The sequence below is a fragment of the Bombus bifarius genome, unplaced genomic scaffold (genome assembly GCF_011952205.1).
Source record: "Bombus bifarius isolate JDL3187 unplaced genomic scaffold, Bbif_JDL3187 scf7180000007986, whole genome shotgun sequence".
Taxonomy (NCBI): domain Eukaryota; kingdom Metazoa; phylum Arthropoda; class Insecta; order Hymenoptera; family Apidae; genus Bombus; species Bombus bifarius.
In genome coordinates this window covers 331,809-344,425 of record NW_022884368.1, presented here as the reverse complement: position 1 = coordinate 344,425, position 12,617 = coordinate 331,809, and the positions used below count along the sequence as shown (strand labels likewise).

The following is a 12,617-nucleotide window of genomic DNA, read 5'->3' as shown; positions in this document are numbered from 1 at the left end:
AAAGCACTAGTTGGTACTAGATCAATACATAAAAAGTGTCTGATTGTAAATTGTTGCTCCGTTTAAATGTTTATTTTAAGAAATATTAGCACTACATTTAATAATAAATCAACAATTGTATATTCTTACTTCAGTCAAATATAAGAGTATTATAAACAATTATTATAACAATTTTATACATACATGTTGAACATAAGTAAAAAATAATTTTCATTTTTGCTACTATAAAAATACATTAAAATTTACAATTCTCTTATCTCCTAAGGACTGCAGCTTTTAGCTTTGTTATTACATTTTGTATACAGTATAATTACTTATTATCTTGCTTCGGGTTTAGAAAATGGTTGTAATGATCCTGGTTGTACCCATGATAATCCAACTGCTTTATTTTCTTCCTCTTCCTGTATCTCATCACATTATAATCATAATTAATGAAAAAGTAGATCAAAATATTATAAGTTACTTTCATTAAGCTTTAAATAATATCCTAGTGTCTACATTAATATCTAATATAATAAATATATAATAAATATTTATTAATCTACATTAATAGCTACATATCTCGGAAAAAATATCTCTATGGTTTACATTTGGAAGTTTCAAGCAGTAACAAGTATAAATGAAAATGGTTTTAGTAATTAAAAAACATTTAGATATATATTTCTTTACCTTAGGTTCATAGATTTCTCTCTTAATGGAATTATGAAGCTCATCGACATATGGACTAAAAGTAATATAGTGAGGATCATCCACCATAGGTGAACTATAGACTTTGTTTAAGCTTTCTCTCACACATTTTCTTACGCGATCTCGAAATGTTTCGAAATTATTCTCTAATCTGTAATACAAACATAATATGTGTAAAATTTAAATATTAACTGACAACTACAACATTCATTGATCAAATATTTTTTCCTAAATACTTACAAATTAGACGCTTCATGATTTACAGAATTCATTTTAATATCTACTTTTGTGAAGATTTTTGTTATAAATTGTACCAATTGCCAAATTCGATTACTTTTTCTCCATTCAGGAAACCCCCACGATGTATATAGTTCTCCAGATTCAGAATCGATCAAAGGATGAAAAACTGGAGTTTGAAATGTGACTTTCTACAATTTGTTCGGTACACAATAACAATTAAACATTCAGTATACAAACATTAAACAAATCAAGACAATTTTATAACTAAATTCTAATGTATTAGGAATTACAGTCTTACAGGACATCCCCCATCTGGAAAATTTTGTGGTAGCGTAATATTAAATCTGAAGATTCCTCCTTGATATATTCCTTGCCGTACAAATTGTACTCCAAACCATACTAAAACAAAATGCATTTATTACAGCTTGATAAATGTCCAGGAATGTCTAATAAATGTGTACAAGAAAATGTGGCAAACAATAAATCATGCACATATTTACATGTAAACCATTATACAAGACCAAGTCAGGATAAGCAAGACCTAAGAATCAATTCATATTTGACTTAAATAACTTGAATGCAATTTTTCTCATACATAAAATGCATTGAAAAAAAAAAGAAAAATATTTATTTGCTCATACTACTTACATAAGGAATTTTGGGCAGATGGTATGACATAAATACCCTTCAGATCTTGCGCACATAGCATATTACTGTTTAAAAAGTAATAACAAAAGAACTAAGAGATTTTCATTCACTGCAGACATTTATATACTGATTTGCAAAATTAACTTACTATTCTGATAAAATATTGTATTCCTGTAAGTATACGGTATATTCTTTGTTAGTTTGTGACACAGTTGGCCTATCAATCATTTTCACAGACATGCTCAATTGAGAATCTCCATTTGTATTCAAAGGTAATAGTTTCCTAAATGAACCTTGTCTTTTTAGGTTATCGTTCTTATTACCATCATCCTAATATCATATAAAATTAGTTGTTATTTTCAAATGTTTCTATTTATCTTCCAGATTAAAAGGAAACATTTGATTACTCTTATTTTGTTTATTACCTTTGTTCCTGACATACTGATGTAATTAAGAGAAAAAGAGTAGGATTGTGTCTCAAATATAATCAACGTTCAGGATTTTAAATAATAAAAATATGTTCCATTATCTCACAAATTTTATCAGATAACTGGCTATTCTGTTGTATTTCCGATTACCATCATCTTCTCTGAAATATTCCATCTCACGCTATATGTGAACAACCATAAACGAAGGAAGACATAGATCTTATATGGTTAACTAATATATCGACTAATGCTTTTTATTTTATTTTTTATTATCTAATCTAAAATAAGAATAAATATCATCTTATCAGTCCTATAGAATGTTAGGTCTATATTGTATCATTAATTAAGGACACGATAGATGTGACATTACATAGGACTTTGTATCCCAGGTTTTGAAATACCGACCTGGAAAAATCAGCATTTCTTACGCCCTCTGCGATTTATTGCGGCCAATATAGGAATTAATATTTAACTGGATAATCGAGATCATCGAAAGCAATAAAGTCAATGCATACATAAGTATATAGCTAGAGTACTCAATGATTCAATACACATATATATATAGCCATAGAAAGATCTTCATTTGTCAAACTGAATCTACAATATTTCACTTTAAAGGAAGAGTGTAAATTCGACTTTATATTCTCAAAAAAACTCTGTTATCCTAATCAGAGCTACTAGCAGCGAGATTCTTTGGTTGAGATAGGCATGCATTTGTTGGAATCCGAACTAACTAATGTAATATAAGACATATGTTAACCAAAAAGGGGAGAGTGAACTAGGGAATAGAGCGTGATCTCAGAGTGTGTCCAGTTCAAAGAACATGTAGTAACTTGGCTTGTGCATATAATACGTGTATAATAATAATTGTATTATTTCAATATACTAAATACATATATACTTTTTCTTTTACACCTATATACTTGATTGATTAATCCCATCGAGTTATGGGTCCAGAGTAGGTGTAAAGAAGGTAGAAATAAAAGAGAAAACGAAAGAGACTCTATAACGAACAACTGAGAGCACAATCGCGCGTAGCGAAAAGATCAAAGACCAGAGTTTCAAAAAAAGTATTTCGAAAGGAATCATGGATTCAGAACAGTATTTTCCCCACTCATCCGCAGAGAACTTCAGTAACTAACTATTTCAACTATATGCGATGACCACAAATCGCAGCACTACGAAATTAATTTAAAATTAACGTCATTTTAATTCAACTTGAGATAAAACAAACCGCAACAAATTCAAATTCTACTTTTTAATAAATTCTAATAATTATTAACGATAGAAAATATTGAGTACAATCGCGACATCTTATACTTCGCAACAGTAAAGCAAACGAGATCGTCTTTTCATCGCAACGCTAATCCAAACCGAAGTGGTACTTTTTCGCAACTCTAATTGTTAGCACGAAATTTAGATTCGCTACTGTAATTCAAACCGTAATTAATTACTCGCAACTCTAATTGAAAAACCGCGATTAGCCCAATATGACGATGGGCCGACATGTACGTCGGCAAACAAACAAATCACAACTAATACTACTACAAATACTAAAAGCGAGTACAGTGACAAAGTAGTAACGAGAATGACTTTCCATCCTCTGGATGATCCAGAAGATGAAAAGCCATTAGTAGTTGCCCTCTTGCATGGCAATTTGCCGGGCCTCTTCGGCTCATAGCCTCTTCTTTCTTCGGGCGCGATGCCCGCTGAAACTTACATCTAAGCTCGAGACTTTCTAAATCGCAAACCAAAAAATAACGTATAAAGGTGAAATAAAAACATAAATCGCGAAAGCTGATCCAAATACACATGGATGAACAACGATCATATAGAGATCGCTGTCCGTTCGCATGTGCATGCTCGAGCAATATTAACGTTCGTGTCGAAACCCAATCGCGATCGCGACCGCGAAATTCAAAAAATCGATGGGCGAAGTCAGAGACGACGGCATGTTCCATTCGTGCCAGCTTCGCCGTCGATTTTTCGAATGAAATTTCCTGAAACAGGTTGGACACGCGTAAACGCGCCTACCCGACCAGAGACTGTGCCAACCTGCCCGGCCCTACCTACTTATACTGAACAGGCACGCCAGAAAGTATGCTACCTATCCTACCTAGCCCTATATTTAAAAATGGCAAAACAGACACACCAACACACTCACTCCACGATTCTCACACATAACACTCGGGCGCAAGGACCTACACTAGAGAGAACGTCCCGGGACGCCTCCGACACCCGAGTTTGGCACACAACATGCACACTCTAATATTACGTACCATTTTCCTGAAATCGACTGACGAAGGCTAGCGACCATTGCGTACAACACAATAAAAGTAAATCTCAGTTTTAATTAAAAATATTCATAATTCAAAGAACGTATCTATTTGTCAAAGAAATTACAGGTGGTACGAAATTTGGTACCATATATTATAATTTAACAAGAAAATTAATAATACTAATACCTGTGATTCGCCGTATTTAATAACGAATCTTTGTTTTCACAGGTTGTAATTGAACTGATATTTGTGTGAATTTATGTTTTATTACATAAATTTATAGCAAATGGGATAAATACTGAAACGACGCAATTCCACAGCCTAACCATACACACTATGTGGAAAGTACGTCGTGCACGATACACTAACGCATCGTCAGTCGCTTACAAATTATTATAAAATCAGTGATCATCGTACCCATTGCCTTTCTCTCACCCAAGTAGCACCTGGGCACGTGAGTGAGGTCCTGGCAATGAACACGGAAAGGGTAAAACCTGAAAATCCTAACTAAAAAGAATGTATTAGTGCATCTATTTCGTCTTTAGCGGGCTAATCTTTTTTCATTTTGCATTTTCATATTTTATCTCAATTACTAACACTCTATTTTAATAAATCTAATTTAATAAATTACCAAAATGTTATTGAAATTACATTACAAAGAAGGCAAACTGACACTGAATAAGAAATTTATTTAATACTTGACTCAAAATTAAATATTAATACAAACAACCTCAGGTAATTCCTTCGTCAAAGCACATATTCGAAAGTATGAAAACAGTATTCAAAACTTGTTGCTTTGACTCTAAAATTTACCTGTCGCGAAATTTCTTCTTACACATAAAATTCAATACATTTTTGACGGCAGGATTGAACTTTAATATCTCTATATTTATATTTTAAATCGATATCCAAACATAATAAATAATAATGTCAACAGAAAACAGGAGATGAAATAAAAACTTATTATTATCATTATCATTAGATATGCAATAATAGCAATTTTTAACGCAACGAAGTCGGAGGGTATCCGACTTCATTACTACGAAATATTTAATTAAGTCATTTTAATTCTCAGTAAATACACATTCCAACTTCAAAAGTAATTATAGTGAACATATCCTCAATCACAAAATTCAAATGAATTGTTAATATATCGTTTGTATCAGTTAGTACAATTATCGATATTATTAATATAAAATTTGTTAGTATCGTGTAACTGATATAAAAAAAAAACGCGATGTGCAAGAAGACCTATCCTGAACTAATAAATAATACATAGAAGAAATGTTACTACTCACGCATATAATAAATATCCGCGGTCACTGTACTCGCAAAAAATTCTACGTAAATTACAACCAATCACCCGTGTCGATTTGGACCTTTCGTCCTACGACATGATTGAGTGACCGGAGGGACAAAAATGCATGCGACTTACGATATGATGTGAAGGACGAGGTCATCGATGCTGTAGCAGACCAGGGAAAGTCATGGTGTGGATCATCATCAAGGAGGGGCCATATAATGCCATAGAAGAAAACTGTAACAGAACATAGGATATTGTAATTTGTTCTTAAGGAAAATGTTAATTATTTGAAAAATTTGAAATAGTGGAATATTGATCTCTATTAAAATTATAATGCCAATATTCAATTCAAGAATGACAAATTTAGATAACAAGGAATAAAATTAAGTACAGATTACAAAATTACTTACATTCTTGGCTTTTGAAACACCACTAGGTCCTTTTCAGCTACTATTGTAATTAGATTTATAATTATTAAGAGCTATTGTGCTCTAGAAAACACAAATGTTATTACGCAGCAAAAACTGACTCTACCGACCGCATTGCGCGCGGACACAAACATTCTCTGAAAACAGATTGTATTAGCAGGGAGAAACAGAGGGGGGGGGGGTGAGAGTTTGTTTTGGAGATATCGCCGTTTCTGGAAGCTTATATATACGTGTAGTATTTCAAACACTGTTTATCGATTGCAAGATATTTTCTAACATGTTTCCAAATATTTATCAATATTCTGAAATATAAAACCAACTCTACAAGAAGAATTCAATTGTGAATGTTCGTCATCAGAGTTTGAAATATGGTTTTTATTAATATATTACGTTGCACCTTATGAAGATTCGACAATGCTTGTAATAAATTAGACTTTTTTAACTAAACATGCCTGAAGTGATTATAGCGTATATACATATAATCCTGCACGTGTCTCAACAAGTTTTATTCAGTCTCTTCCGAGGAAATAATAAACTGATATTCTCGTACAAATATGTACAAACGTAATAAGTTCGCGATAGATCATCTTCTAATAACAATTAAATGATTCGTATAATTTGCTACATGTTGATATGAAAACATTAATTAAAAAAATGATTTCTATAACCTCTTTTTCTTTCATTTTAACATTTTTAAGAAATTATGCGACTATTTATAAAATAATGTTATTAGATATCAATCGTAAGCTGTGTAACAATTATGTAACAAATATTAATTACCATTGATCCAACAAAAAGGGAAAATAAACATATACATACATTTGCTTTGTTATAATCAATCATTACCAAATCTGCATGAAAAATCAACGAATTGATTATTAATCACCTGTGGTGTCCATTATTCCGTAAATCCCTATTCTTTCGATCACGTACCAATAATCTGTACAGTAGGAAACCAACAATTTCAAATACATGACATAACCAATATGACAAAATCAATAATTTAAAATATTAGAACAAGTTATAATAAAATAAACCAATAATAGAATCCAAATTCTATTCCAAAGGTCGATAATATGAGCTATCGATAACACTAACCGTCAGATATGCAGTCAACGAGAAAAGTGCAGAAAAAGTTTTGGAAAACTACTTAATCTTACTCAAATGATGATTAATAAGTGATTAAATAAGAACGTACTATTCAAATGAAGCAGATAGAAGTGTAGAAATAATGATAACATTGGAATGAAAGTACTAATAATTACGGGCTAATGCGACAAATTCTCACTCCACAGATTTCAACAGAGAATGTCACCCCGCGCCAAGCGTTCTCCTCAAATTACGAGCGATGCAACATTCTTGGCCAATAGAAATGCTCGATTTGACTTTACAATATTTTTCACCAATAGAGACGCCTGATGTGATTTTGTAATATATTGCGCCAATAGGAGCATTCGATTTTCCTGTGTACAAGCGCGCGCTAATTTAATCAATTCAAACTGTCAAATTGATGAAATTAATGAATAGGAAACATATTTTTAAGGCAATGTCCATTAACAGTAATAAAATTATGTCCTTGATTTTATATGTGAAAATGCTATAACGGTATATTATTTAATTATTCATACTATTATTAATAAATATATTTGAATAATTCAAATATTCCAATAAATGGAAGAGAATGAAGCAGTTTTATGAATGTCTTTATTAAAAATAAATGTCATTCTTAAAAATGATTAATAATTAGCAATTTAAAATAGTCCTTGAGAATTGATAGCGAAACTATAATAAAAAAAGAAATTTCTTGAATTGAAAATAATTTATTATCATTGTTTACTTCGTTATTAATTGCTGTATAAATTATAAAATCTTTATTTTGTAACACATGCTAAGATTATTTTCTGCAACGATGGTTTTAATAATTAGTCAAACCATTAAGTACTTATCTGTGCCAGTTCTATACTATATATTAATTGATACAGTTGCATGTGATACGAGAATGGTAACGGATTCAAAAGTCCACCAAAACATAGGGCGTGAAAAAGCATTGCATGTCACGTCCATTCTGTATTTATCTCGTCTATGGCTGCATCTTGTCTATGAAATAACGTTTACCAACAATAGAAGCCGATAAATATCAATAAGAACTTTAAGTAATCAGGCACCAGTTATTAAAAGAATTATTTGAAAATTAATTTTGTAAAAACATTGGAAAATTATCGCCTCGCAACATAATTATTTAATAAAAAGAAAGTAATCCGAAAAATAATTGATTTGCTGTGTCTGCAAGGAAGTTGGTAACAAAGCTCTGCTATAGATAATGGTCCTGTTAGCGAGATCAATTGATCATCATTTTTTGTTTACATCCTCAACATAAATCGTGTGTGCATACATTTCTATTACATAATGCACGCAAATAGAAACTTCCACGAAAGTTGTAACAGTCGATAAAGAGGAACTCGAAAAGGAAGGAAAGAAAAATTCACGAGGAATAACACGAATAGCGCCGATAGGTTCTCCACAATCTGTTAAAAAATCCGACTTTCCGTCTTCATAACGCATATAAACTCTGATCATCATTGAAGTCCGACAACTGTCAAATGACAAGTCTGCTTCAAATATTACGTTTTAAAGATTGAAATGGCAGCAGAGATAAAGCCCGCACCGGGAGTAAATCATGATAAATTCAGCACAAGCCGAAAACCTATACTTCTATCGAAATTAGAAGGATGTAATGACGATGTTAATGCGGCTATCATTATACCGCGGGAAGATGGTGTAATTAGTGTTTGCGATGACAGGTAGATGAGTATTATATTCGAGTTGTAATATTAAAATTGAATTTCTTAATTGTTCGTTACAATAGTTAGTCGAAAATTTCTCTTCTTCAGCTATTCATGTTCTTAAGGAAATGTCTTTTACAGAACTGTTAGAGTTTGGTTGAAACGAGATTCTGGCCAATATTGGCCAAGTGTCTGTCAATATATGGCTGCTGGTGCAACATCAATGCATTATTGTGTACAAACTAGACAATTATTTGTTGGTTTGGAGAATGGAACTATAAATGTATGTATTAAAAGAGTTTTCTATGGAAAATGATCAATTTCTTTTTTTATTTCAATGTACTTTCATTATTTTCAGGAATTCATTTTGGAGCAAGATTATAATCAAATGACTGCCATGCGTGAATATGCCGCACATCAAGCGAGAGTTACAGGTGTTATATTTGCATCAAATTGCGAATGGGTTTTAAGTATAGGTCGAGATAAGATGTTTCAATTACATTGTTCAGAAACAGGACAAAAATTAGGATCATATCAAACTGATGCATGGTACACCGCTCTGCAGTATCCTTTTGTGAGAAATAATTTCTAACTGATTTCTTAATTATTAGATATGTATGTTACATTGAAAGAAGTTCTCTTTAAAACTACACACATCTCCTTAACTTATTCAGATTTGACGCGCAATCAAAACATGCCTTTGTTGGTGATTATTCTGGACAAATAGCAATGTTGAAATTAGATACTAATGGTGTTACACTAATTACTACTTTAAAGGCACATACAGGAAGCATTCATACATTAGCATGGGATTTTGAAAAGCAGCTTTTGTTTTCTGGAAGTTTCGATCAAAGTATCATAGTATGGGATATTGGAGGCCGGCAAGGTACAGCCTATGAACTCCAAGGACATCAGTAAGCTATTCAGTCTACTAAGAAATTCTTCTCAAATTAGTTTCCAGTTTATATTTTTTGCAATCATAATTAAACATATTTTACAGCAACAAAGTAACTGCATTGTGCTATGCAAGCGCAGAACGTGTGTTGTTATCTGGAGGAGAAGATGGTGTAATAGTATGCTGGGATATGGCTGCAAATAGAAAAGAAACTGCAGCCTGGATAGAATCCGATACGTGCCAAGTATGTAATTGTAAAATTATAATTAACTTGATTCTGAAATTTAATGCTACAACCAGTTTGGTTTTTTATGCTAATTATGATCCTACATTAAACAACATTTTATTATATATATAAATATTATGATAAATATAGGCTTGTGGAAGACCATTCTTTTGGAATATTAAAGCTATGATGGATCAACGACAATTAGGTCTAAGACAGCACCATTGCCGTCATTGTGGTCGTGCGTTATGCGCACGATGTACATCTCAGCGAATACCAATACCAGCAATGGGTTTTGAATTTGAAGTTAGAGTGTGCGATCAGTGTCATATTCAACTTAAAGCTGCAAAGTAAGTAGGGACAATGAGCTTAGATTTATCACTAAAATTGACAAACAAGGTGGATGTTTAAATGAAATTATGCATGTGTTATATAGCCAAACATCTCTAGCATCGTTCCATGACGCAAAGCATAATGTCGTTGGAATGGATCTTGATGCTCCTAGGCGACGATTATTAACTATTGGTCAAGATCGTCTTATTAAGATTTGGGATATTTCTGCACTTCTTCAGTGAACTTCCAGATATATTTATCTACAAATAACAAAATTAATCAAATCGTAAGGCATAATAGAAAACTACTGTCTTATTTCAATGTAAAAGTATAATATCCAGAGCCTATTTTTACGACTATGAAATCATTTTAAAATCCGTTTATTTGATGATAAAAACAATTACGTTTCTACATATTACAATTTGCTTCTTGCATAAGAAAATCCTGGATTCGTGAAATATCTGCAACACCAAAATAGGATATCTATATAACTGGAAAAAAAAATATATATATATATAAATATATATACTTGCAAGTACTCTTCCAACAGAGAAAAACTAACTCCATAACTTATTCAGCAAATGGTAGAAAATAGTATATTTTTTAATCTTATTTAGTGCAATCATATTTACAAACGACCAAAGCACTAATCAATAGATTTGGATTTTTAATCAAATTCATTACAAAAAGTAATCTTACTGTTTCATTACACGTTTAACGCAGTAACTATAAATAAATTATTTTTGTTTTAAATGAACAAAATATGATTATTAAAAAATACATTATGTCACGTGAAGTTGTAAGAAATTTTACATTTTGAAGTACAAAATTAAGCTGAATTACATTTTCATCTGACCGATATATAGTCGAAAATTTTTAACACTTTTTGGTCTATATCAAAGTTTTTATTAGTATGTATAGTGTGAAATTATATTAATAATCTGATATACAGATTGACAATTTTGAGGAATTGCTCTAAACTGCGTACTCATTTAAACAATAGTAATTCGTTAAAACATTGTCGATGACTGTCAATGTTGTTCCTAGTCGTTTCTTTTTTTCTTTTGTTGCATTCCTAATTATTTATATTATAGTTTCTTACAAGCAATTATACGAGGTGCTTTATCCCGAAACCTAATTTGTCTCTAGACATTCATTATGATTCTCCAAACATTTAAACTAGGTACAGGTTATGCAAATATACTAATTATATAATAATGATAATATTACTACTAATACTAATAATTAGATTCATGCATACTATTACAGAAATGATGAAAAGTAAAAATTTGATTAAACAATATATGATCAAAGTTATAGGTATGTTACGATTTCTGCAAACAAGTATGTATAATTAAAATAGGAAACAAGTCTTCTCTTTATAGACTATTTAATTCGTTTAATGAAATTTGTGTTTGTAATTATTCAATCATTCCATTTATTAATAGGATGCATACCTTGTACCTGGATGCAATTTTCATTATCAGATTAGCATAATATTGATTTCTCTATTGTAAGTGATAAAAGCATTTGAGGAAGGAAAAATTATATTTATTGTAGAAGTACGTTAAAAATCAAGCAGTGTACTAGTATGAATACAATTTTGGCAAACGTATGGCATTAAATACGCCTTTTCCTTTGATCTACTATTATGTCGTATATTTTTATCATGTATGGATTCTACAGGAAATTATTTAATATTATTATTTTATACAGAGTTAAACATATATTTTCTAATCAGTTTCTATATGTTACGCGTGAAATATACTTTGCTATATAATTAATACTATTACAATGTCCACGCGCGAAGTGTTGATCATACATGTATATGTACATTTTTTAAGAAGCGATACTCCAAATGTATGTTATAGGATCTACCATTGCTTCGTTACATCGAGTGATAATAGCTTTTTAATCTTAGAAAATAATTTGCTGTATTGGCGATGCATTGTCGTCCATTGGAAGGCATCGATCGACTACTTGATTTATGAGCTACGTGATTATGAGTGATCGATATCAAAATTGTTACTTAGCAATGAATTTGTCGTTGCTGTTAAGATAAACAACATCAATAACAACGCAACGTGGTACATTGTTATAGTTTTCGTACAGAATTGATTGCAGTACTCGTGAAAAATATATCGTTGGTGAGGAAGTGCCGTTCTCGTTACGTAAAAAAGATCGTGTTTATATATAGGAACGATTTTATGAAACTGTTAATTTGCAACGTGTATAACATCTTCGATGTTGTTATTGTTGCAGAAGTTTTCAGTACTTTGCATATTAATGTATATGTTAAAAGTTACAGAAATTACATTTTATGTATGTATATCATTCATGTGAAATTCATATAAAATGAAAATATAT

The 12,617-nt window shown here is 31.2% G+C and overlaps 2 protein-coding genes across 2 annotated transcripts; one reads left to right on the top strand and one right to left on the bottom strand.

The window, feature by feature from the left end:
- Nucleotides 1-46: 46 nt before the first annotated feature.
- LOC117205020 (AKT-interacting protein-like) lies at nt 47-2,316 on the bottom strand. Its single transcript, XM_033443037.1, has 7 exons — nt 2,001-2,316; nt 1,724-1,905; nt 1,576-1,640; nt 1,226-1,326; nt 928-1,115; nt 670-838; nt 47-401 (listed from the first exon to the last, which is right to left on the bottom strand). Exons 1-7 carry the CDS (start codon nt 2,013-2,015, stop codon nt 318-320), a joined length of 804 nt encoding a protein of 267 aa, XP_033298928.1. The 5' UTR covers nt 2,016-2,316; the 3' UTR covers nt 47-317.
- A 5,959-nt stretch (nt 2,317-8,275) lies between these two features.
- Nucleotides 8,276-11,842, top strand: LOC117205007 (WD repeat and FYVE domain-containing protein 2). The gene is made up of 7 exons (XM_033443017.1): nt 8,276-8,814; nt 8,938-9,079; nt 9,155-9,360; nt 9,471-9,710; nt 9,797-9,935; nt 10,068-10,267; nt 10,354-11,842. The coding sequence occupies exons 1-7, from the start codon at nt 8,654-8,656 to the stop codon at nt 10,490-10,492; spliced, it is 1,227 nt and encodes a 408-aa protein (XP_033298908.1). The 5' UTR covers nt 8,276-8,653; the 3' UTR covers nt 10,493-11,842.
- Nucleotides 11,843-12,617: the final 775 nt, after the last annotated feature.

What these genes read in the sequence shown, in the direction of transcription:
- LOC117205020 (XM_033443037.1), bottom strand. An exon ending in TACAATATTTTATCAGAATA is followed by an intron (nt 1,641 to 1,723) that starts GTAAGTTAATTT and finishes CTTTTTAAACAG; the next exon opens with TAATATGCTATGTGCGCAAG. An exon ending in TTCCAGATGGGGGATGTCCT is followed by an intron (nt 1,116 to 1,225) that starts GTAAGACTGTAA and finishes AACAAATTGTAG; the next exon opens with AAAGTCACATTTCAAACTCC.
- LOC117205007 (XM_033443017.1), top strand. Translation starts at nt 8,654, where the DNA reads ATGGCAGCAGAGATAAAGCCCGCACCGGGAGTAAATCATGATAAATTC. An exon ending in TGGAGAATGGAACTATAAAT is followed by an intron (nt 9,080 to 9,154) that starts GTATGTATTAAA and finishes CATTATTTTCAG; the next exon opens with GAATTCATTTTGGAGCAAGA. An exon ending in ATTCAACTTAAAGCTGCAAA is followed by an intron (nt 10,268 to 10,353) that starts GTAAGTAGGGAC and finishes TGTGTTATATAG; the next exon opens with CCAAACATCTCTAGCATCGT.